The sequence below is a fragment of the Medicago sativa genome, chromosome 8 (genome assembly GCF_051527215.1).
Source record: "Medicago sativa cultivar Bolivia chromosome 8, Bolivia_mono, whole genome shotgun sequence".
NCBI lineage: Eukaryota > Viridiplantae > Streptophyta > Magnoliopsida > Fabales > Fabaceae > Medicago > Medicago sativa.
The window spans coordinates 73,529,545-73,557,433 of NC_140756.1; the positions used below are offsets into that span (position 1 = coordinate 73,529,545).

General features: G+C 31.2%; 1 protein-coding gene and 3 long non-coding RNA genes across 4 annotated transcripts; all 4 read right to left on the bottom strand.

Moving 5' to 3' along the window:
- Positions 1-546: 546 nt before the first annotated feature.
- On the bottom strand, positions 547-4,616 carry LOC146901357 (calcineurin B-like protein 1). Its single transcript, XM_085733620.1, has 9 exons — positions 4,377-4,616; positions 3,601-3,733; positions 2,386-2,468; positions 2,068-2,127; positions 1,661-1,769; positions 1,511-1,563; positions 1,217-1,297; positions 926-1,038; positions 547-819 (listed from the first exon to the last, which is right to left on the bottom strand). The coding sequence occupies exons 2-9, from the start codon at positions 3,677-3,679 to the stop codon at positions 756-758; spliced, it is 642 nt and encodes a 213-aa protein (XP_085589746.1). The 5' UTR covers positions 3,680-3,733; positions 4,377-4,616; the 3' UTR covers positions 547-755.
- Positions 4,617-13,596: 8,980 nt separating this feature from the next.
- Positions 13,597-15,891, bottom strand: LOC146901358 (uncharacterized). The gene is made up of 2 exons (XR_015021884.1): positions 15,798-15,891; positions 13,597-13,866 (listed from the first exon to the last, which is right to left on the bottom strand). It is a non-coding gene; the product is annotated as an uncharacterized LOC146901358 (long non-coding RNA).
- Positions 15,892-16,449: 558 nt separating this feature from the next.
- On the bottom strand, positions 16,450-18,744 carry LOC146901359 (uncharacterized). The gene is made up of 2 exons (XR_015021885.1): positions 18,651-18,744; positions 16,450-16,719 (listed from the first exon to the last, which is right to left on the bottom strand). It is a non-coding gene; the product is annotated as an uncharacterized LOC146901359 (long non-coding RNA).
- A 558-nt stretch (positions 18,745-19,302) lies between these two features.
- On the bottom strand, positions 19,303-21,597 carry LOC146901360 (uncharacterized). Its single transcript, XR_015021886.1, has 2 exons — positions 21,504-21,597; positions 19,303-19,572 (listed from the first exon to the last, which is right to left on the bottom strand). It is a non-coding gene; the product is annotated as an uncharacterized LOC146901360 (long non-coding RNA).
- Positions 21,598-27,889: the final 6,292 nt, after the last annotated feature.

The following is a 27,889-nucleotide window of genomic DNA, read 5'->3' on the forward strand; positions in this document are numbered from 1 at the left end:
TGAATACTAAAGCACATAATCTAGTGGGGGTAGAAAAATGAATAGGGTCTTGATCATGGTTGATAAATGATCTTTTGTAAATACATTTTATTTTTAAAAGCCCTTGAGTGTAAATATAATTTCATATTATGTAATCATTTGTACCGACTATTTGGCTCGTTAATTATGCACGATATATCATGGTAGTTTAATGGTTGCATTCTCATTTCCTTTGAAATGATATTCTGAAATTTATTCCCCAATTCTACACCTCGTGTAATGCTTTGTCTGGTTTGTTTACTGAAAAAATATTCAATACATTTGCTTTGGACAGTATACAATCCATTAGTTGCACTTATATCGAACATTACTTCTTTATCAATCTACTTCAGCCCCCAAATCATCGTTATATCTCCCAACAAAAATGATTTGTTATAACGGAACATATATAATTTGTATGAGTTATGTTGTGAATTTGTTTTTAAGTTGCTCATAACATATTAATATATGCACTAATTACAGATACTTCATAAATACTTTAAATATTAAAAATACAAGGAAAAGACATAACTTGGAAACCTGACTGAAAAATTTCAATGAGAATGTGATTTACAAATTACAGCTCACTGAGAAAGGCTTAAATATAATAACAAGCATGGCATCTATTCATTTCTGTTTGAGCTTTTACAAACACATCCAATCCAATTCTCTTAATAATTTGAGAACCTAAAGTTGTGTACTCTCAATAATTGCTAAACCTAAAGCTGTGTTTGCTCTCAAGCAACAATTTCATCCACGTTAGAATTAAATACAAAACTTGGGAAAGAAGTTGTTATGTCCCTGCATCAATGACAAAAATAACAAATTACACTATAGTTTGAACATCATAATCATAATATGGATAAAAGTAGATTCGTATATACCATGAAAATAGTCCAGGACATACCTTAGGTAGGGAAGTGTCATGATTTTGAGCAATGAAGGATTTTCAGAAACAAATTTTCGCCACTCAACAATGTCTATTTTTCCATCTTGGTTCAAGTCAGCATCCAAGAAAGTCTGGCCAGAAAAAAGCAATGTCTAACTAAGATTTTTATAAAAATTGCAATAGTTCTATCAGCAACAATATTTCTTCTGCAGGTGGACTTTCATTTCATATCTAATATTCTATGGTATCTACGAATTTTGCTAACATATATCTAATATTCCATGTTAACTGTGAATTTTGCTAACATACCTTGTCTAGAATTGTTTCTATCACATCATCCGCCAACTTCATTTCAGACTCGAAAAGAAGTGCAATTAACATTTGCTTGACCTGTCAGACATCACCAAATAAGGGAAAGAAAAGCAAAGTCAAATTAAAATTATATCAATGAAAAGAGGATAAATGTCATCGCAACAAAGAATAACGTCAAAAAACCAAGACCAGAACAAAAGTGTTCACTTAGGAATAAAAACATAACATTCAGTGGATTAACAAACGTGTCATTTTCATTGAGGGTATATGAACAAGCAATCATCATCTCACCTCTGGACGCTCTATAAAGCCAGTATTGTGCAAATCATAGAGCCTAAATGAGACTGCAGGAAAATCCCAAACATAATATATCAGGACACACAGATCAAAGTGAGGAATTTAAGGTAAACAACAATAAGTGGAGGATTCAATTTAACTCACATTCTATCTTGTCTTCTAGCGCTGCGTTTGGGTGGAAGACATTGAGAGATCTAACGAAGTCATCAAAATCAATAACGCCCTTCCTCTTGACATCAAATAGATCAAAGATCTGCACGTAGAAATTTCTGACATCGTATCAATGGATATCCAGTCAATTGAAAAAGTTATTTCACAAGAATGGCATATAATGCTGAGTTGCTGACCAAGAAATAAATAAGAAAGTTGCAAGGCTTATCAAACATTGATTTCTATCTTCAAAGAAACCGGGAGATGAGAAAAATAAAGCCTAGGTGTATAAACTATGAAGTTGACAAATACTGGAGCCATAGGCAGTTGACATGCTTGCAGAGAACAAAAATTTATGGCATAGTTAGTTATTAAGAAAGTAAAAGTATGATATAAAGTACCCGATTTGCAAAGATATTTTCTTTTTTCTTATTCTTGAAGATTGCCAATTGAAATTCTTCCTGCAAAGAAAGAATACCCATGATCACATTACAGGCTAAAAGTTCAAATAAAAACAACAAATAACCAAAATGAAAAAAATGCACAAAAATGTTATCTGGATTAAGAGGCATTTGGAAGAGCTTATTTCGGCTTATCTTATGACATTAGCAAGTGTTTGTAAGAGCTTGTGACAACAGCTTAGGATATATCCATTGATTATTTTCAGCTTATTGTCATAAACTCCCTACAATTTCTTATGCAGAGTTGCTATGTAGTACCTTGCTTATTAGCCCATCATCAACAACAGAACTGCTGATGCTCTTAAAAAGCTCGAATAATGCTTCAACTTCACTGACAGTGACTGAAACCAAAATTTGATACACGGGTTTAAACTACAAAAACTAACTTGAGTGCTTGAGAAATAGAGTAATTCCATAACAAATCCATCACAAGATGGAAACATTTTTCTTAATAATATAAGTAAGAAAACTAAAAATACGATCGTCTATACTCCCAGCAATTTCAATTGAACCACCGAAACAAATGAACCAACAAGTCTCATTTTTGTTTCTTAAACAGACAGAGTTTGTTGAATGCATAGTTTTAAATGTGAAAGAAAGCAACCTTTTCTGGGTGTCGTGGTGCCACAATGGAAAATAATTGATAGCAGGCAAGCAAACAGAACAAATGAGTAAAGAATATAATTGATAGCAGGCAAGCAAACAGAACAAATGAGTAAAGATTAGCAAATATAGAGAAAAAAAAAACAACCATGATATTCGGTTTAGTTTACTTCCGCAATGAGTAGAAGAAAAGCAATTAACAGTTTACTTACGCACATTTACAAAACACGGTGAAATTCAGTTTCCTTCATATAGCCCATGTTGAGATATATCATATGACAGCAGGTGAGGCCCTTATTAAGTTATTACATTTCCACCTTTGCCTACTTCTAACAAAAAACCAAACAAAGTGAACTGTATTGCAAACTGGCAATAACTTACGGCCCATTTATCTCCAATGCTTCATGTTTTTCATTTTTCACTTGAATTAGTAAACATAAGAGAATATAGATCCAATATATTCCTCACCATTTTCTTTTACAACTTCTTTGAAAAAATCCAATATTTTCATCAATTTTGAAAATGCCAAAACATTGTTTCTGAAAATGCGTTCTCTCAAGTCTGTCTTCCATATCCTCTGTATCACAATTGTTACTACATAAATCCTCCATCTCCTTGTTAACAGTTTTAAAACAAACATAAATTTTAGAAAATCAAAACTGAAAATGTTTTCATATAGTAAACAAGGCCTTAGTTTTATCATTATTATATACTTTTAAGATTCATTCAGCAAGATTGAAAGACCAAATGTAAATTCACACTAAGCAGGTCCTCATAAGCATATAAACTCAAAATTAAGTAAACAGATCCAATCGCAACAGCCTACAATCCAATAACTACCATTTCACTGAAAGAAACGAATCGACTTACAAGCCGTTTGTGATGCAAGAATCACGGGATCCTCTTTCCCAGGATACTGTCTTGTTGGCTTAGAGTTGAAACAGCCCATTTATGGTTGGTTGGTGAGCAAAGGATGCACGGTACAGAACCAGTGCAGGTTTACCTGATTTAAATATATCATGAGAATCCCATTCATCCAATCCAAACCCAAATTGAAACACCATAACATATTATATAATAAAACTAAACTTAATTGCAATGAAAAAAAATAGAATAAGTAAACAATTCAACCATACAAGATTATATCAAATCAACTCAATATGACTACAAAAATATAAAAAAATGAAGAGAAAATTAAAATAATGCCGGCAGTCAGAAGCTTTCGACGCCGCGTGTCAGAAATGAATAATTGATCGGTATGACAACATGGGTGTGAGATCATAATCACAATAATTAAAGAAAACTGTCTGTTAGAAATTGATTTTTTAAAACAATTTGGCGTATGAAAAGCAAAGATGAAATAATATTATATATATAGTAGCAGACATAGTTATTAACAAATGAAAAACTTGACCTTGAGTTAAGATTTTTCAACCCTTTATGAAGATGAAACAATCAAAGTCATAAAATTCTATGATACCCAATCAAATTGCACAATAGAATAGATTAAAAAAAAAAAAGGAGACATAATAGAAATGAAAATCACATTGCAATTAGTTAAACCCTAGTAAAAATAAGATCGAAAGAACAACTAAAAAAAAAAAGAAGGAATGGAAATGGTGAGAGTTTGATAGAGAGAAACTCACCAGGTAGCAGCGAGTAGAAACAAAAAGTGAGGTAGAGAATAGGTGTAAAGGGTGTGTGTGTAAAGAAAGAGAAAAAAGAAGTGTAAAGGGTTTAAATTAAATTAAATTAAATAAAAAGAAGAGAATATCGAGATTCACGGTGATGTTGTTGTTTTGTCTCCAAAAAAATGAAGTAAAGTTGGAAACGGCGAACAAGTTAGTTGGTGGGTGTGTTATGTGGCGGCACAAGACAAGGTATTTAACCCTGAATTAGTGCTGGTAATAATAACTTTACCTGGAATATTTGACTGTGATTTCGAATATTCCTACAGTAGTTTTGTGTTGATTACGCATTCATCTTCATTCATTTTTCAACGTGTCTTTCCCTTTTGCTACGGTATGGTATCCAAATCAAACTAAAGCTTTGATCCTATTGTCTTAACGTTAATTAGTTAATTAGTTAGTTATTCACATTCCCCTTGTTAAAGGTAGTGTGACATTTGTACCCCTAACTAAAGGTACTATGCCATGGTCCAAATTTTATATACTAGTATATTTCACAAAAGTTCGGCGCTCTCTCGATTTAGTCCATCCTATTCAAATTATGTGATGTTTTAAGTTTAATAAATTTTGTTTGTTTTAAATTATGTGTCATTTTGCACTATTAAAAAATCATTAATGTTTATTTATTTATTATGTCATTTACTATTTATTACGTTATATTTTTTCAATTATTTTAATTTATGTTTTCAATATTACTAATGAATAATATTTTTATAAAATTACTTAAGATTACTATTCACATTTAAAAGTAAATTCAGATTCATTGAATAACTTACGTATATGGACTATAATATAGTCTAGATACATCAATTTTTTAATGAATACTCTATCTGATCATATTTATAAGCAAAAAATAGTTTTTTTTTTTAAATTCATTGAACAGCTTTTCTAAAAAAAAAAAAAATCATTGAATAACTAATATATATATGGTTTATAAATGTGACCGGATACATTGCTTATTCAATGAATATAGAAATTTTTTTGCTTATAAATACGATCGGAAGAAATATGAAAAATGAATAGTTGTTTAAAAATGTGACAAAATGGAGTGTTTGACAAAACATAGTAAATTACCACTAACATCCTTTAAGTTTATTTCTTTTGTCCCTAATTGTAATACCATTTAAAAAAAAAATTGTCCCTAAACATAAAACTACTAGTATAGTGACCCGTGCCAAGCACGGGAAATAAAAAACTTTTTTTATCAAATGTATGGATTTTATATTATGCTATCTTAAAATTATAAATGTGGTTATAATTTAAATTTGATATGGAAAAAAAATATCATCTTAATGTTGTTAATTTTGTATATATTTTGAAATATTTAAGCATTGCACATAACGATTAAAGTATTTGGATTTATACTTATACTAATTATTTGTAGTATAAGATGTACTCATTGTTAAACTTAGCATATGTAATATTTATGCAAAAATATGCCGACGTACTGTATATTATTATTTGTTGACATAATATATTTTATTAATCATAAAAACTAAAAAGATTATTTTTTTTTTATATAATAGTCAGTGTCAGATGTATACCCATAGCCTGTGAATGCAAACGTTAAATTTTTTATGGGTGTGTCTAAATATAGTTTGGGCTACAGAAACGTCGATTGTTATTTGTTTTTATTTTTTACAAAACCAATGGTCTAATGTAAATTTGTATTTTGGGGTAACAACGATGTAAAAAAAAAGTTCTGCGTACTGTTATACCTGAAAAGTGCATCAATTAAAAGTCAATGGCAGGAGGATCTGCTTATATAGAAATTGCATGTCATGTAATGACCAATACGTAGACATGGCAACAGGGCGGACCGGGGGCGGGTTTGAGAATCCCCGCCCCCGCTTCCATGCACCCGTACCCGCCTCCGTCCCCAAACCATATCAGGGGTAAAAATTGAACACCCAACCCCGCCCTCAACTCCCGGCTCCGCCCCCACCCCCACCCGCGAAAACTTTATTTTTTATAAAATATTTAAAAAATGCATATTTTTTAATTTTTTCATAGCAACAAAAACACAATAATTATATTAATAATTATTTATCTAATAAACTTTTTTCAAAAGACCAAAATAATTATAATAAATATGTTTCTAAAGAGTAATATTATATTAAAATAGGTTGGTACTTATGGAAATAAGATTATAAAATTTAAGAAAGAAAGTTTTAAAAAACGGGTGCGGGGCGGGGGTGGGTGCGGGGCGAGAGTAAGCATACCCCGCACCCGCCCCCGTACTAAAACTCCAAATTTCCCCCACACCCGTACCCGCATCCGGTTAAATCGGTTTTTCCCCGTTAAATTCGGGGCGGGGGCGGCCGGGTCTTGCGGGGGCGGGGTTTGTTGCCATGTCTACCAATACACCTTACAAAGAAATTAAAAAAGAAAAACGACTTCCAAAAAATACGTAACTTTAGTTTTTTAAATTATAGCAACAACAATTCTAAAACATAGCCAATGATCATACTTTTTGAAAAACTTCACGATACACAACATTTTTGGTTTCCTTGCAAACATTATTATCTTCATCCAAGATGAGCAGCTTCAAACCTTTTCTAGAAGTAACTCGAGAGACAACGACATAGAGTTGTCCATGCGTGAACACGGGCTTAGGAAGATAAACTCCCACTCGAGATAAAGATTGACCCTGACTTTTATTTATTGTCATCGCAAAACAAAGCATCAATGAAAATTGCATGCGTCTGAATTTGAAGGGTAGTTCTGGATCACTCGGAATAAGATTCATCCTGGGAATGAATACCCTGGTACCTGTCCTTTCTCCTATAACTACAGTAGCAACTACCGTGCTCTTCCCTAGATGTGTAACTGTCAGCCTCGTACCATTACACAGTCCATTGGCCTGATCGATGTTTCTCATCAGCATAGCCGGATATCCCACCCTTAGTTTCAATCGGTGATTTGGAATTTCAGAGCTCTTAATACCATTAAGAAATTCTGTTGTGAAATACTCGCTTTGGACATCATAATTTTCACACGATCGACAAACAGAATCAGAGCTTAAATACTCTTTCTCTTCATTTGGAATCAGCGACATCATATATTCGTTAACATGCTCAACTGAATCAAGCGTTGGTGCGAGTATTCCCCTTTCTTAGAAAAATAGCTGGTCACCAATGTTATCATTCAAATCAGGATACACAAAGTTTATAATTATGAGCAAATATTCAGGAATTTCTACCTTCATTTCACCATTCTCATCCGAAGCGTCATTGTCGTCTCCAGGTGAGAGTATCCACTTGCCAAAATTAGGAATTTCTTCCTGCTCTGCAAGTACCAAAGATGCACCTAATCTCATATTAACAATAAGCCTCAACAAATTATAATAAGCCCATATCTTTGATGAATTGTTTGACGCATCAACAATATCCTGCCTCGTTCCTTTTCGGACAACAGACAATATCTGCCTGAAATCACCACCTAAAACTACTGTCATTCCACCAAAAGGTCTAAACTCGTTTAGGGGATCATTCTTGGACATCACACATTGATCGATCAACTGCCTCAAAGCACCATCGGTGCATCATTGGAGTCTCATCCCAAATTATCAACTTTGCAACGCACACCAGGTCGGCCCTAGGACTATCCTTTTCCATCGTAAACGATGATGCCTCATTAATCTCAATAACGACTGTCAGCGTCGAGTGCGCGGTTCTTCCACCTGGTAATAGAAAAGCCGCTATACCGCTGGATGCAACATTCAATACAATTAACCCCTTCGATCTAACAGCATCTGACAATGTTTTCCATATAAAGGTTTTTCCAGTACCACCGTAACCATATAAGAAAAAGAAACCACCGTCGTCAGAACCAATGGACTCCATGATCTTGTCATGCACACATCTTTGTTCATCAGTCAACATCAGCGTGTGTCTTATCCAGTTCATCTTTGTTGTCATTTAGCTCATCAACGATAAGCTTGTTTGTGAAAGTTGGCATGTCTGCTGCATTTGACCTGGGCATAGATTTGAAGTCAATAAGAGACCGTCCGTTTTCCTGAAGCAGCATTTCAATTTCAATCAAACACAACTTCTTCAAGTCATCGTCACTGATACGCAGATTTGCATATTAAATGTAAAGTCCCGAAATTAATATTAACACCTTTGCATGCATATGTGTGCACGTTGAAGAGAAAGATAAAATATTAGCTTTATATGAGAATTCTTTATATTTAAACATATCAGCTTAAAAAATGTAGAAAATGCTGAATGGTATCGTAGAGTTAGTAACTCTTGGTTTGTTCTTTACTATAATTGTCTCGTCCATGTCATTTGCACCCTGATGCTAAACTCGTCATCCCAGAATTCCAAGCAGTATTTGAATTGTGTTGCTTCAAAAACAACAGCAAAGGAGTACGCAAAGAGAAGTGCAGTGGAGACAACACTAACAAAGCATATCTCAGTGGAGACATGTTTTTACTTTGAAGTTTTATGTTACCTCTTAATGCATTTTAAGTGCAGCTTTTCCTTTTAAAGTTGCATAATGACACGCCATTTGTTCTAATTCTCATCAATGACAATTGCAACATGTTCTGGCCTTAAAAAAAAATATATCATTATGTCTTGAAACATGTCTATTTTCACTTCTGTCTTTGTCATAAAAACTAAAAATGATAGTAAGAGAATATATGCAATGCAACGGAAAAAATGATATTAAAGTTACGACTCAATTCTTAATCGAAAAAAGCTTCTTTCAGCTTAACTCAAACTAAAAAAATAAGCTTATTTGTAAAGGATTTTCCAAGCCATTATCTAATTAACGCGAAAATAAATAGATATAGAAACTGCTACAAAAAGATGTCATGAATGCTCACTAATCTAGATAACGTGAAAAATTAATCAATTAAAGAACAGTTTTGTGGCGTTGATAGTAGGTCATGCATTAACCTTATGTTGTTTGAATTATTTTTGGGTGTGTTAGTGTCAGTTCTGCGATGCTATTACGTGATGTAGCCGCTGGCTGGGAGGCTTTTGTGTGTGCATAATTGCTGTTGTGTCCGCTTGGTTTTCCTGTTTTTTAGTTGCAGGTATTTCAGCCTGTTGTAGTGCAGCTTTGCTGCTGTGCAGCTGCGATTTTTTAGAGGATCTTTGTGGGCATTAGGTTGTGAGACAGGGGTACTCTCGTGTAGGCAGCACCACGGTTTGTCGTGGTACTTTGCTGGGTTTGGTCTTTGATTAAGGCAACCTAGTGTACACCTCGGCCTCATGATTATTGCACCCGACCCTTGTATATGAATTTACCATCCGCATATATCTCCCTTAGATCATACCCCTATTCAAGCCTTCAAAACACTCCCTTCATTCACATTTAGGTTCCCTCGTAGAAAAAATATTTTCTCCTAGTGGTATATTTAGAATTAAGCCTCCTAAATCATCCCAAAATTTACTTTTAAAGTTTTTTTTAACCCTGCCCAGGGTGCATAAGCACTAATGATATTAAAGATGTATTGTTCCACTATAACTTTTAGGAATATGATATGATCTTCTATCCTTTTCACATCTATGATATCCTTCTTTCATTCTTCATCAACAATAATGTCTACCCTATTTGTCGGTCTAACTTATAACACTAAAGATGTATTGTTACACTATAAATTGTATAACTATGATATGATGTCCTATCCTCTTTACATATACAACATCCTTCTTTGATTCCGTATTCACTATGATGTCTACCTCATTTCTCGTTCTAACTTTATTAGTGCACCAATTCTAAAACCTTGAACTATCTAATTCTTTCGCCCTTTCATCCACCCACTTAATTTCATGATATTAAAGATGTATTGTTCCACTACACTTTTTAGGAATATGATCTCCTATCCTTTTCACATCTATAATATCCTTCTTTCATTCCTCACCAACAATAATGTTTACCCTATTTGTCTGTCTAATTTGTAACACTAAAGACGTACTGTTACACTATAAATTGTATAGATATGATATGATGTTCTGTCCTTTTTACATATACAATATCCTTCTTTGATTCTGTATTCATTATAATGTCTACCTCATTTCTCGATCTAACTTTGTTAGTGTACCAATTCTTAAACCTTGAACTATCTAATTTTTTCGCCCTTTAATCCAACCACTTATTTTCCTATATGCACGTACAATAATCTTCCTTCTAGTCATAGCACCAACTATTTCAATATATTTTTCTATAAGAGTGTCTATATTCCATGTTCCAAAACTGATCATACTCTCTTGTACTAACTTCTTTATCCACACATCATTTTTAGAGGTCCATATTACACCTCAAAATGAACGTGATACAAATAACATACATTTTGCCCAAACCATGGGTCGTTTATGCGTATGATGGTTTACCAAAAATTATCATTGATAGTTGAAAGACCAATTTTAAAAGGCTATATTGTGGTAGCAAAATATTTGCATTGATTTTGCTAGGCTGTATTTTTTATTCATTGTTTGAAAAATGGAATATGTTATTTAGTATATCAATAATATTAATGGGATTTATACTGTCTTCAATTATTTTTATTTTTAAACCAAAAGTGGGCAATTAGAGTATCACCTCACCAAAATATATTAAATAAAAAATATATACAATAGAAAAAGAGGAGAGACCAAACCAAAACTCTCGGAAATTTAAGAATCTAAAGTTTGATAAACCAAACTTGTTTCCAACAGAATACTCACTAATTTAGGCAGAGATGCTATTGCAGTTAGTATAATCATTAAGAGTCAGACCTAAATTTGCTAAAGCATATAAGCAAAGATTTAATTCTCTATAAATATAAGAAAATATAACTTTCATAAGCATATATGTTCCAAATTTGTTAAACACTCATACAAACTTCTATAAGTAGCTAGCATTTCTCTTTATATATGTTTATATTTGGGTTTCTTAATTAAGATTTCTTTTGTCAAAAAAAAAAATTAAGATTTCTAAAACTTTTTTATATATACATTCAAAAAAAAACTTTTTTATATATGTTTAAAATTATATTTGTATAAAATTTGTTAAACACTCGTACGAACTTCTTATCGAAGTCAAATATCTCAAAATTCAATAATTTTTTATATACAATTAAAATTATGTTTGTATAAAATTTATTTAATAAAACACTGATAAAAATGTCTCAAGTAAGTCGAATATCTGTAAAGATTAAAACCAGTTTATATGTGATTAATGCATTAAAATCACGTGATTCTCCTTTATTTCTCCATTAAATATCTAAGGTATTTTATTAATGATATTAAATCGATTTAAACAAAATTAAATCATTTAAATAACGTGATTCTCATTACCTGTATAGGAGTAAAGTAGTCATTAAGGAGAATATCTTCATTAATATTAAAATGTGATTAATGATTTAGAAATTTTTTAAAATGTGATTCTCATTAACGAAATATATATATATATATATATATATATATATATATATATATATATAAACACAACCCTCTCGTTAAGGAGAATATCTTCATTAATATTAAAATGTGATTAATGATTTAGAAATTTTTTATTACATTAATATCATTTGTTTTTTTTTATGGTCCTTTTGAATATTTGTATTTCTTCATCAGTTTGAAAACAAATCTTTATTGTTTGATGGTGAACAACGAAGACCATATATAGAACTTGAGATTCTTAAAATGCTTTTCCAAAGAATAAATATTTACACCAACAACACAACACGATAAGAAAGTGGTACACACCATATTATTGTAGCCAATATACATATAATTTACTAATAAATACTTGAATGTCTGCACATGACAATTGTCCACAAGTTCATTATGAATATTTCTAATAAAAAATAATCATTATAAGCAGTGGTAGATGTGAATCCTTTAGTTATTTTCGTTTTTTTATTAAAAAAATTGATAAAATTTGTCATTTATTATTCTTAATGATTATCGAAAAATAATAATTATTCTTGCTTTTTTTTTTAGGCATTTTATACTTACTTGTATAAAACTTATAAATATTACCATGTATTGGACCATGTGAGATTGAATCCGTAATCCTTATTTGTAAATGATAAAAAGCGAATTACTCCTTTGATATTATACCAAAAATATCTTGGTACCATAAGTCTCTCCCCACTAGAAGTATCTTGTACCATCGGAGAGTACTTTTAACTCCTACTTGCCCTTTCTGCAGTGAAGATGAAACTATTTCTCATTGTCTAATGTTATGTCCACGCTCAGTTGAAATTTGGGCTGATTGTGGGTTTAGTGATGTTCAAGCGATGTGTCACAAGGTTGGTCTAGAAAATATTTCAAAGATCATCGCGACTTTAGTGGATGAAGCGGGTATTTTAGCTCCATTAATAATGTGGAATATTTGGATCTCTCGTAACAAATTTATTTTTGAGGGAACAACTCCTGTGAAGTACCAGATCATAACCTCTATCTTTACTCAGCTACATGTTTCCAAACAGGCGTTTGAAAATCCAACCTCCCACTCCACTCGAGCAATTCGTGAGGTGTGTTGGAATAAAGGGGATGAGGATGCCATGATTCTCAATGTCGATGGAAGTGCTCTTGCTAATCCAGGGAAGGCAGGGTTTGGTGGCTTGGTGCGTAACCATGATGGAACATTTCAATTTGGTTTCTATGGGAGTGTAGGTTTATCTAATATTCTCCATGCAGAAATACAAGCACTTTTAGTGGGCATCAGACTATGTTGGCAGGCTGGATATAGGAAAGTAATGTGTTTCTCAGATTCTTTGCATGTGGTTCAACTTGTCACAGAGGGAACATCTCAGTTTCATCATTATTCGAATGAGCTAGAGATTATTAGAGATTTCATGGCAAAAGATTGGTCAATATCGCTTCATCACACCCTTCGCGAAGGGAATGCTTGTGCAGATGTGCTAGCAAAGTTGGGAGCTAATAACGTAGATTCTTTAATTATGCTCCAAACGCCTCCTTCTAGTTTGTCATTAGCTTTGCTAGCTGATGCCCTTGGGGTGTCCTTTGTAAGGATGTAATCCCTTTTTTTTCTTTTCTTTTTTCTTCTTTTTCTTTTCTCATGTAACCAAAAAAATACCAAAAATATAATATCTATTGAGTATATGTGTCTGCAATTAAATGCTCAAAAGATCTGCTTGTAACACCCCGTTTTCCCAACATAAAAATTTCATATAAAATCAGAGTATTTAATTCATAAACGGAATGTCACATACTTCTTGAAAATCATAAAATAGATAATAATAATTATCTTTCAAAATTCAACATCATAAATCTGAAACTACGCAGCGGAAAATAGTTCAACATCATAAAAGTCTTGGCACGCAGGCCTTATCAAAATCTCGTAAATTAGTTCAATACTTATTCGTGAAAAGTTCATAAGACACGTAAGGAATAGATAAGAAAGCAAGCCCCATCCCGTTACGTATCAGAGCACCTAGACACAAGCGAGGAGTCCTCTCGCGAACACTTCTAACCTTTATTACCTGCACATTACCCACGGTCGAGGCAACATATACGCAGAAGGGGTGAGATTTCTCAAACAATAATATTAAGCTCATAAATCATAAATTACATTTAACAACTTTAAACTTCATTAACTAGCATCATTAATCTCTTACATTAGTCATATACTTCATCATACATCATCAAATAATAATCACACACATCATCACATATATTAATCACAACATCACCACATATCGTCAAATATTAATCATAAACATCATAGCATTATCAAACATAGCATTATCATAACAACTTCATAATCAGATTCATGGTCAGCTTCATAATCAGTCATCAACATCAACTTCGTATTCAACTTATAAATCAATCTTAACGACTCAACATCTTAACCTCTTAACAACTCGACATCTTAACCTCTTAACAACTCAACTCGACTATGCAACTTCTACTTCTCAAATCATCTTAGACAACTTCAACAACAACTTAGACAACTTCATTACACATGTGGTACCACCAGGGCATTAAGCCCCCTTCGCTAAGGTCATATTTGGACCTGTCGGGCATTAAGCCCCCATCGCTAAGGTCATAAAGGACCTGTCAGGCATTAAGCCCCCATCGCTAAGGTCATAAAGGACCTGTCAGGCATTAAGCCCCCATCGCTGACTATGCAACATCGCAACTCTAAATGCAACTTGGACAACAACGTGAACCTCTTATACAACTCCATTAAAATAGACAACTTCTTAAATCATGACAACCTAGACCGACTCATGCAACTTCAAGACATTAACAGTCAACAGCAGTAAACAACAGCAAGGTATAGCACATAACAACTCTTATATAACACATCTTTAAATCACACAACTTCAAATAGCACATCTTTATATAACTCATCTTTCAATTACACATCTTTAAACCACACATCTTCGAATAACACATTTTTAATTAGCACATCAATTTTCAAGGATAAGAACTTTATTTTTGACTTAAATCAAAAACTCTCTTTCGATGGCTTTCACATACAAATCTTAAATAATTACCAACATAATTAAATACATATATGTTCAAGTAGAGTACTATAATATTTTAAGCTGCCATACCAGATACGAAAAAAGGAAAATTTAGGTCTTTATTATATATTTAAACCTGACACAAAGTTTCACATATTGCTATTTTCAATCCATACGTAAAAGTACCTTAGAAAATAAAAAGAAACTTTCTTTCGGTTCATATGTATCTTTTAAACCAATTTTCAAAGAAATCTTTAGTATTTTGAAACAATTCTTAAACACTAATCATGAACGAATCAACATTGAAGCAGAACTACATGCTTTCGGCAGATTGATACACTCAAGCAATTTTTTAACCAATTGAGAGATTAATAAGAAGTGATACCCCTATCTACAAAAGCTAGAGGAACATGGATAGAAGTCCTCTCTATGAAACTCAAACAAACTGTTTTCTCTTTTAAACAATTAGGAAGAAAAAAAATAAGAATAAAATTGTTTCATAAAAATCGAACAGTAAGAGCAGTAGCACAAGTTCATCACGCCATATCAAAATAATTTATCAACCACACATACAGGTATCAGAATAAAAATAAATGTACATCGATAACATATACGATATATGATTCACATTCAAATCACGTGTTGTTAGTTAAGCCACATAAATCTAAATACATCATCATATTTTAATCACAAACTTAACATGAAAACTTCACAATTCAGAAGCGAAAAATAACATATAATTATAGTGACATAAAAGAACACAAATTTAATCATAGATTCATCAAAAGAATTAGAAAGCAACGAACATTAGCAACCCTTCACTAGTACACAACCCTTACGATAAATAGAGACTCCCCCCTTACAAACTCATCCTAAAGCATGTTAGATGCAATCTAATGATTCACAAACCTAATATTAGTGAAAGATAGTCTCACCCTTACCTTAGATTATTTTTCTGAAATCAAAAGCAAGCAGCGTTCTTCGTTCCTAGGGTTCTCTATCTCTGAGTTCTTCTCTTTCTCCTCTTTCTCCAAAAAGCGGTTTAACGTAAAAACTCTTTCTAACCAAAGCTTCCTTATTTATAATATTAATCACTCTTCCTAAATCTATTTAGGCCCAATAACTTATTCTTCTTTCTATTCTAACCTCCAAATCTACTTACTCTAATAATTCTCATATTCTAATAAATAATAAAATAATGCCACATAATAAAATACTAACACCTCATATATATAAATAAATCACATAAATAGATTCTAACTTAATAAAAATAATTAAATAAAAGGAGGGCGTTACAACTCTCCCCAACTTAAAAGAATTTCGTCCTCGAAATTCAAAGCACAAGAGAAAATAAATTTAGTCATTACTTCTTCAAACAAAACACAAAAACCACATCAAGTTAGTCAGTTAAACATGATCACATAAAAAAAACATAACTACTAACTAGAAAAACATGACGACACGACACAACGACTCATCTACTTGGCCGGACGGACCGACCTGCTCTGATACCAATTGTAACACCCCGTTTTCCCAACATAAAAATTTCATATAAAATCAGAGTATTTAATTCATAAACGGAATGTCACATACTTCTTGAAAATCATAAAATAGATAATAATAATTATCTTTCAAAATTCAACATCATAAATCTGAAACTACGCAGCGGAAAATAGTTCAACATCATAAAAGTCTTGGCACGCAGGCCTTATCAAAATCTCGTAAATTAGTTCAATACTTATTCGTGAAAAGTTCATAAGACACGTAAGGAATAGATAAGAAAGCAAGCCCCATCCCGTTACGTATCAGAGCACCTAGACACAAGCGAGGAGTCCTCTCGCGAACACTTCTAACCTTTATTACCTGCACATTACCCACGGTCGAGGCAACATATACGCAGAAGGGGTGAGATTTCTCAAACAATAATATTAAGCTCATAAATCATAAATTACATTTAACAACTTTAAACTTCATTAACTAGCATCATTAATCTCTTACATTAGTCATATACTTCATCATACATCATCAAATAATAATCACACACATCATCACATATATTAATCACAACATCACCACATATCGTCAAATATTAATCATAAACATCATAGCATTATCAAACATAGCATTATCATAACAACTTCATAATCAGATTCATGGTCAGCTTCATAATCAGTCATCAACATCAACTTCGTATTCAACTTATAAATCAATCTTAACGACTCAACATCTTAACCTCTTAACAACTCGACATCTTAACCTCTTAACAACTCAACTCGACTATGCAACTTCTACTTCTCAAATCATCTTAGACAACTTCAACAACAACTTAGACAACTTCATTACACATGTGGTACCACCAGGGCATTAAGCCCCCTTCGCTAAGGTCATATTTGGACCTGTCGGGCATTAAGCCCCCATCGCTAAGGTCATAAAGGACCTGTCAGGCATTAAGCCCCCATCGCTAAGGTCATAAAGGACCTGTCAGGCATTAAGCCCCCATCGCTGACTATGCAACATCGCAACTCTAAATGCAACTTGGACAACAACGTGAACCTCTTATACAACTCCATTAAAATAGACAACTTCTTAAATCATGACAACCTAGACCGACTCATGCAACTTCAAGACATTAACAGTCAACAGCAGTAAACAACAGCAAGGTATAGCACATAACAACTCTTATATAACACATCTTTAAATCACACAACTTCAAATAGCACATCTTTATATAACTCATCTTTCAATTACACATCTTTAAACCACACATCTTCGAATAACACATTTTTAATTAGCACATCAATTTTCAAGGATAAGAACTTTATTTTTGACTTAAATCAAAAACTCTCTTTCGATGGCTTTCACATACAAATCTTAAATAATTACCAACATAATTAAATACATATATGTTCAAGTAGAGTACTATAATATTTTAAGCTGCCATACCAGATACGAAAAAAGGAAAATTTAGGTCTTTATTATATATTTAAACCTGACACAAAGTTTCACATATTGCTATTTTCAATCCATACGTAAAAGTACCTTAGAAAATAAAAAGAAACTTTCTTTCGGTTCATATGTATCTTTTAAACCAATTTTCAAAGAAATCTTTAGTATTTTGAAACAATTCTTAAACACTAATCATGAACGAATCAACATTGAAGCAGAACTACATGCTTTCGGCAGATTGATACACTCAAGCAATTTTTTAACCAATTGAGAGATTAATAAGAAGTGATACCCCTATCTACAAAAGCTAGAGGAACATGGATAGAAGTCCTCTCTATGAAACTCAAACAAACTGTTTTCTCTTTTAAACAATTAGGAAGAAAAAAAATAAGAATAAAATTGTTTCATAAAAATCGAACAGTAAGAGCAGTAGCACAAGTTCATCACGCCATATCAAAATAATTTATCAACCACACATACAGGTATCAGAATAAAAATAAATGTACATCGATAACATATACGATATATGATTCACATTCAAATCACGTGTTGTTAGTTAAGCCACATAAATCTAAATACATCATCATATTTTAATCACAAACTTAACATGAAAACTTCACAATTCAGAAGCGAAAAATAACATATAATTATAGTGACATAAAAGAACACAAATTTAATCATAGATTCATCAAAAGAATTAGAAAGCAACGAACATTAGCAACCCTTCACTAGTACACAACCCTTACGATAAATAGAGACTCCCCCCTTACAAACTCATCCTAAAGCATGTTAGATGCAATCTAATGATTCACAAACCTAATATTAGTGAAAGATAGTCTCACCCTTACCTTAGATTATTTTTCTGAAATCAAAAGCAAGCAGCGTTCTTCGTTCCTAGGGTTCTCTATCTCTGAGTTCTTCTCTTTCTCCTCTTTCTCCAAAAAGCGGTTTAACGTAAAAACTCTTTCTAACCTAAGCTTCCTTATTTATAATATTAATCACTCTTCCTAAATCTATTTAGGCCCAATAACTTATTCTTCTTTCTATTCTAACCTCCAAATCTACTTACTCTAATAATTCTCATATTCTAATAAATAATAAAATAATGCCACATAATAAAATACTAACACCTCATATATATAAATAAATCACATAAATAGATTCTAACTTAATAAAAATAATTAAATAAAAGGAGGGCGTTACAACTCTCCCCAACTTAAAAGAATTTCGTCCTCGAAATTCAAAGCACAAGAGAAAATAAATTTAGTCATTACTTCTTCAAACAAAACACAAAAACCACATCAAGTTAGTCAGTTAAACATGATCACATAAAAAAAACATAACTACTAACTAGAAAAACATGACGACACGACACAACGACTCATCTACTTGGCCGGACGGACCGACCTGCTCTGATACCAATTGTAACACCCCGTTTTCCCAACATAAAAATTTCATATAAAATCAGAGTATTTAATTCATAAACGGAATGTCACATACTTCTTGAAAATCATAAAATAGATAATAATAATTATCTTTCAAAATTCAACATCATAAATCTGAAACTACGCAGCGGAAAATAGTTCAACATCATAAAAGTCTTGGCACGCAGGCCTTATCAAAATCTCGTAAATTAGTTCAATACTTATTCGTGAAAAGTTCATAAGACACGTAAGGAATAGATAAGAAAGCAAGCCCCATCCCGTTACGTATCAGAGCACCTAGACACAAGCGAGGAGTCCTCTCGCGAACACTTCTAACCTTTATTACCTGCACATTACCCACGGTCGAGGCAACATATACGCAGAAGGGGTGAGATTTCTCAAACAATAATATTAAGCTCATAAATCATAAATTACATTTAACAACTTTAAACTTCATTAACTAGCATCATTAATCTCTTACATTAGTCATATACTTCATCATACATCATCAAATAATAATCACACACATCATCACATATATTAATCACAACATCACCACATATCGTCAAATATTAATCATAAACATCATAGCATTATCAAACATAGCATTATCATAACAACTTCATAATCAGATTCATGGTCAGCTTCATAATCAGTCATCAACATCAACTTCGTATTCAACTTATAAATCAATCTTAACGACTCAACATCTTAACCTCTTAACAACTCGACATCTTAACCTCTTAACAACTCAACTCGACTATGCAACTTCTACTTCTCAAATCATCTTAGACAACTTCAACAACAACTTAGACAACTTCATTACACATGTGGTACCACCAGGGCATTAAGCCCCCTTCGCTAAGGTCATATTTGGACCTGTCGGGCATTAAGCCCCCATCGCTAAGGTCATAAAGGACCTGTCAGGCATTAAGCCCCCATCGCTAAGGTCATAAAGGACCTGTCAGGCATTAAGCCCCCATCGCTGACTATGCAACATCGCAACTCTAAATGCAACTTGGACAACAACGTGAACCTCTTATACAACTCCATTAAAATAGACAACTTCTTAAATCATGACAACCTAGACCGACTCATGCAACTTCAAGACATTAACAGTCAACAGCAGTAAACAACAGCAAGGTATAGCACATAACAACTCTTATATAACACATCTTTAAATCACACAACTTCAAATAGCACATCTTTATATAACTCATCTTTCAATTACACATCTTTAAACCACACATCTTCGAATAACACATTTTTAATTAGCACATCAATTTTCAAGGATAAGAACTTTATTTTTGACTTAAATCAAAAACTCTCTTTCGATGGCTTTCACATACAAATCTTAAATAATTACCAACATAATTAAATACATATATGTTCAAGTAGAGTACTATAATATTTTAAGCTGCCATACCAGATACGAAAAAAGGAAAATTTAGGTCTTTATTATATATTTAAACCTGACACAAAGTTTCACATATTGCTATTTTCAATCCATACGTAAAAGTACCTTAGAAAATAAAAAGAAACTTTCTTTCGGTTCATATGTATCTTTTAAACCAATTTTCAAAGAAATCTTTAGTATTTTGAAACAATTCTTAAACACTAATCATGAACGAATCAACATTGAAGCAGAACTACATGCTTTCGGCAGATTGATACACTCAAGCAATTTTTTAACCAATTGAGAGATTAATAAGAAGTGATACCCCTATCTACAAAAGCTAGAGGAACATGGATAGAAGTCCTCTCTATGAAACTCAAACAAACTGTTTTCTCTTTTAAACAATTAGGAAGAAAAAAAATAAGAATAAAATTGTTTCATAAAAATCGAACAGTAAGAGCAGTAGCACAAGTTCATCACGCCATATCAAAATAATTTATCAACCACACATACAGGTATCAGAATAAAAATAAATGTACATCGATAACATATACGATATATGATTCACATTCAAATCACGTGTTGTTAGTTAAGCCACATAAATCTAAATACATCATCATATTTTAATCACAAACTTAACATGAAAACTTCACAATTCAGAAGCGAAAAATAACATATAATTATAGTGACATAAAAGAACACAAATTTAATCATAGATTCATCAAAAGAATTAGAAAGCAACGAACATTAGCAACCCTTCACTAGTACACAACCCTTACGATAAATAGAGACTCCCCCCTTACAAACTCATCCTAAAGCATGTTAGATGCAATCTAATGATTCACAAACCTAATATTAGTGAAAGATAGTCTCACCCTTACCTTAGATTATTTTTCTGAAATCAAAAGCAAGCAGCGTTCTTCGTTCCTAGGGTTCTCTATCTCTGAGTTCTTCTCTTTCTCCTCTTTCTCCAAAAAGCGGTTTAACGTAAAAACTCTTTCTAACCTAAGCTTCCTTATTTATAATATTAATCACTCTTCCTAAATCTATTTAGGCCCAATAACTTATTCTTCTTTCTATTCTAACCTCCAAATCTACTTACTCTAATAATTCTCATATTCTAATAAATAATAAAATAATGCCACATAATAAAATACTAACACCTCATATATATAAATAAATCACATAAATAGATTCTAACTTAATAAAAATAATTAAATAAAAGGAGGGCGTTACACTGCTCATAGCAATTATGTTTTGTCTTAAGCCAATAGCTTCTTTTGTTTAATGAGTCAATTGATTTTTGAAATTATTGTGAGACCATTATTGATTAAATTTTACTTAGACTCAGGTCAAACTCCATACTATCATAGACCTTCCATAGAAACTGGAGGGTCAGCACAAAAAATCATTATCATTCAAAATTATTATTTGAGAGTTTAGATTATCGGAAATTAAGAAAGTAACTTTTTTTACATATATTACTTCAAAAAACCTTTTTTACATATATATAGTTTGTTTTTTTTTATCATGATGGCCTACTATATTTATCTCTTTTTTTTAGGGATATTATATTCATCTTTTTAGGTGTTAATATTTATCTGTATATTTAATTTTAGCAACATTGTTGTGGTAAAGGGATGAAGATAATAAGAAAAAAAAGTCATATATATGATACAACACTCATCAAAGAAATTAAATCAATAAAAAAGGATAGTGTCCACTCTAATTTCCTAATTACACAAAGCAAGTTAACAACAACTATCTATAATATTCAATATGATTTTAATCAATATTAAAATCATAACATAGTCGGTGAGCAAAAGAAACATTGCTATTTGAAATGTAAAATACGATCAACAATACAAATCGTAGCTCTAAAATTAAGTGCACGAAAAGTTTTAAAAAAAAAGTAGTCATCGTGTGCATCATATTTCATCAAATTCGTTCTTCGAGATCCACATTTTGAACACCTAAAGAGAAGGTGAAATAGGTTTCCATATGCTGAATTTCCATATGTTCAGCTGAAAGAAAGAAAATTAGAGTGAAATAAGTTTAATTGTTGTACCCGTGGAAAATATAAAAAATAGAATTAATTTTTGGAGACAGATCTATGAAAATAAGAAAAAAATCAATACATTGAAAGATGGATTTCGAAAACTATTTTAAAATTCTTGTATGAAATTAGAGATGATCTGAAAAATGGTGTGGAAAACATGAGCTTCAAAAGCAATATTTATAGCCAAAAAACACCAAATAACCACAAAAATTATTCCATTGATTAATGGATGCAATAATTGGGAATAAATTATACATTAATTTTTGAAACAAACTCATACACATACTCATGATATATTAGTCTTTTAATTTGAAATAATCAAAGTCACAAATTTTTTTATTATAACAATATATTGATTGCGAAAAACGAAAAACATATAATAAAGATTTTTTATTTACGTATCGTTTTTTTAATCCTGTGTCGATCTAGATTTAATCTTATAATTTAAATGTGTTAAAAAATCAAATGAATAATTATTTAATTAAATATGTACAATTTTTTTTTTGAAGAATGCACAATTATTTTTTATAAAGCGCATATTTTTTTTCCACAACAAGAGTACACAATAAAAACAAATTATTTTTTTATAAAAATATATAAATACTTGTAAAAACAAAGTAGAGTCTTGGAATAACGTATGTTCCATGATTTATGTTTTTTTTTTTTTGAGAGAGTGATTTATGCTTTTTTGTTAAGACTTTTTTTACTATAGCCATATTTACGGTTGTTTTTTTAACTAAAATTGAAATCAATCTTTATGCAATTAATTATCATCAAAGTCTTAATCAATTATTATTAACGCCCAGAAAATGTCATTTTTTTTTAAATTTAAATGTGTATAAAATATAAATTTCTAATATCAAAATAAAAACATTATTTTTTCATACTGAACACTTTTTTTTTTAAAAAATTCTTGGAAAATATAATAGAGTGGGGATATTTTTTTTTAAGAATAAAAATAGAAGTTTAAATACTCCTCCAAAATTTTCGGTTCATTAGAGTAATTTCATATGTAAATTTTCAGCTGTCATTGTGGTACATTAAATACTCCTCCGAGTTTTAGCAAATAACATTTTGATGTGTATATGAAATAAAATATTAAATGCACCTTTCAATATAAGGTTGTCACGTGTACTATCAAAGTAAAACGTGTGAATTGAAATTCTTATGAATGAAAATAAAAACTAATATAAAATAATAAAAAATAATGATTTGAAAAATCAAATTATATTTGAACCGTGTTAATAACAAAATGTAGAGATAGACATATGTAATATTTTTTTGCATTATTCCTGCGATATTTTTTTTAATAGAAGAGATACACATTGATTGAATGATGTTGGGAATTTTTTTTAATAACATTGCCAATTTATTGATATAATCTCGTTTGGCCATTGTGATTTTAGAGGAAAGGTGTTGAAATAATTTTTTTTTATCTATTAAGCAATTCCAATTTTTTTTTTGGTTTAAGGCTTATTTTTTTTAGAGCAGGTCCACTAAATAGAATCAACTGAAATTATATTTTTGATATTCTCTAATGATACGTTTTCAATTCAAATTAAATACCTCCATTTCCAATCTTTTTATGTCCTAAAATAAAGTATCCGATTTTCTTTTTCTTTCATAAAACAAACATTGAACAATTGAACGAAATTCATTAAAAAATTTTTGGTGAAATCTGTTCAACGGTTTTTGCGATTTTAGAGGAAAGGTCTTGAAATATTAATTTTTTTAGCTATTAAGCAATTCCTAATTTTTTTTTTGGTTTAAGGCTTACTTTATTTTTTTAGGGAAGGTTCAACGTTTATTTTAGCAAGACCATTAAATAGAATCAATTTATATTATTGCCAAAAAAAAGAGGAATCAATTTACGTTAAAAAAAAAAAGAGGAACCAATTTAATAGCATTTAATATTTTTCTTTTTGTATTTCAACCAAAATTAAATTACATGATTCTACCAAAAATAGAAATATCTAATAAGAAAAACATGGGGTTTACGTCCTCTTTTTTTTTTTTGCGGTAATCGGCGTTTTATTAAAAAAATTAATTGTGGTGGAATTTATCCTTTGACAAAAATAACGTATACTTTTTAGTCTAGTAAATATTTGTATCATACATGACCTTAACAAAATAACCAAATATTATTTTTTTGGGTACCAAGTAAAATGTATCTAGTTAAATTATATAACAAATTAATGGTTACTACCAAATCTAATTAAATTATTTTAAAAAGTTACACTTTTATCAAATCATTTTTTTTGACAAATCAAATCATATTTTTATTATTTGACATATATCAATTATTTCATCTCTTTGATATTTAAATAATTATTTCATTAATCGTATTTTAATTAGATATTACTTGTTTTATTTTAATATCTGAATTCAAATATATTAATTTAAATTATTTGATTATTCAAAAAAAGCATATTAGAATTTGAAATTGTAAAACTTCCTTTTGTATTTGTATTTCTAAAATACGAAACGTTTAGCAGAAAGAAAAAACATTTAATTATTTTTACAAATATAAAGCATACGTTTTCACAAAATAAATCAACAATAATTTGGAATTCGTATTTTTTGAATGAATAGGAAATGTTTGATTTGAAATTTGAAGCATATTAGAATTTGAAATTGTAAAACTTCCTTTTATACATAAACAATAAATACAAATTTGTGAGGATGAATGTGGTGAGAGTATTTTGTGAGGATGAATGTGGTGAGAGTATTTGAAAAAAGAATAGGATGAGAGTGCCACGTGTCATAAGAATAGGAGGAGAAAAAACATTTCCATAAAGGGCTATGGAATCGGCCGTAAATTTATATTATATAGATTTATAACTTTTTAGATGTATTTATTATTATTTTTTCAAGTAAATTACCCCTTAGACTATACACAATGATGATACAGATGTCCATAAATATTGGTACCTATTAGGCACCGCCTCTGCGTGGAAAAAAAAATTGAGTACCTAATGGGTAGAGGGCCTCAAGTAAGCACTCCCTCTACCCGCGGGTCCAACACCTATTTAATGTTAAAAAAATAAAATACAATGATACAGAGTTATTGATAGTTGATTAGTGGATCTCGTTTAAAAAATTTGTGTGAGATGCTGGTTGGAGGGATTGAGTGTTCATTAAATATTATTATTAAAAAATTATAAATTATTGATATGTATTACATGCCCCATTTAAGCACAAAAAAATAGATGTCTCCATTGTGGATGTTCTTATTAATAATATCAATGTATTTTGAAATATGAAAGTTAACATTACTTATAGGGAAATGTTGGACACATGTTAAAGAACTCAAGGTAAAAATTTCGTCTCGGAAGAATACTTGATATGTGCTCTCAAGACAAATGTTCACATGACCCTTAAATATATTTATAGACAAAGGGAAATTCAGTATTATAGGTACATAACTACATACATTTACAACAAATTTATTACTTCACCGACTTTTTTTGATATTCGTGATTTTTGTGAAGTGGTTCTATAAAAAGGTACGAATGGAGTATTTTTTTTTTTTTGGATACAAGAGAGCTGATGTAACACCCCGTTTTCCCAACATAAAAATTCGTAATAAATCAGAGTATTTTCAATCATAAACGGAATGCTACACTTCTTAAAAATGGTAAAATGGAATGGATAATAATTTATCCTTCAAAATTATTCAACTTAATCTTTAAAACTGCGCAGCGGAATTAGTTTAACATCATAAAAGTCTTTGGCACGCAAACCTTATTATAAAAGTCTCAAATCATAGTCATCAGTGTTCATCAAAGCTTCATAAAATAATACGCAAAGGAATAGAAAACAGTTCATAAATCTCATCCCGTTACGTATCAGAGCACCTAAAGACACTATGAGAGATAGCCACCCACGACTGCAGCTAACCTTGATTACATGCAAGTTACCCATACGAAGAGCAACATTTCCAAGCAGAGGGGTGAGATTTCTCAAACAATAATATTAAACATATAAATCATATAAAGTACATTCAACAACTTAAACATCTTATAATTCATTAATCATATCTAATAACTTAAACTTCCTTAACTAGTGTCATTATTCTTCCTACATTAGTCATATACTTCATCAATAACCTCAATTATTAATCATAAAACATCATCACATGTCATCAAATAATAGTCACAAACGCATTATCATAATCATATAACATCTTATCATAAATCACATAACATCTAACATCAATAATAATCATAAGCATCAACATCTAACATCAATAATAATCATAAGCATCAACATCTAACATCGATAATATTCATGAGCAAAACATAGTATTTATCGAAAACATCTTCATAATCAAGTTCATAATCAACTTCATAAACAAACATCATCATTAAATCATAATCATCGAATCACAATCACACTTCATAATCAAACCTCACTTAACTCGACAATGCGACTTAACTCGACTATGCAACTCTTAACATCTCAAATCATCTTAGCATCTTGACAACTTAACAACTTGACACTCGACAATTTCACATCTTAAATCATCTTAAAAACCTCTTGATATGCAAATGCATTTGGTACCAATACAGAGCATCAAGCTCCCAACCAACTTATATGAGCGTAAATAGGCTCTTCAGGGCATCAAGCCCCCAACATAGTGAGCAAAAGCTCCAGGGCATCAAGCCCTCACCCATCGTGTGAATGACTAAGCATTCCAGGCATCAAGCCCCCAACCAACGTATATGAGTATGCAATGGACTCAACTTTCTACAACTTAGAAAACTTCATGAACATCTCTCATAATTCCATTAATGTGGACAACCTCTTAGATATTTACGACTTAGACCGACTTATACATCTTCACTAAGATTCAGCAGCAACAAACATCAACAATTGCAGCATATAACAGTGCTTGAATATCATATCATCAATAAGAAATGAATCATATCAACTTAACATCATAGAACATCATAATATTATGTATCATATGATGACATGCTGTCATTACGTAATTTTTAGGACTTATTTTGACATTTTGATAGAGTTCTAAGCAACATTAAGTGTCCAGGAGCAGTTAAAAGCATCAAATATGGAAGAACTGGAAGAAGCCAATCGTACTGCGATTTACTAATCGCAATACGATTTCTTGAAGTCAGAAAGCATGTTTTTTGAAGAGTTGGATCGCAATACGATCCATACCATCGTGATACGATTTCAAGGAGGGCT

What these genes read in the sequence shown, in the direction of transcription:
- LOC146901357 (XM_085733620.1), bottom strand. Translation starts at nt 3,679, where the DNA reads ATGGGCTGTTTCAACTCTAAGCCAACAAGACAGTATCCTGGGAAAGAG. An exon ending in TCTTGCATCACAAACGGCTT is followed by an intron (nt 2,469 to 3,600) that starts GTAAGTCGATTC and finishes TTTTGGTTTCAG; the next exon opens with TCACTGTCAGTGAAGTTGAA. An exon ending in GCTTTATAGAGCGTCCAGAG is followed by an intron (nt 1,298 to 1,510) that starts GTGAGATGATGA and finishes GATGTCTGACAG; the next exon opens with GTCAAGCAAATGTTAATTGC.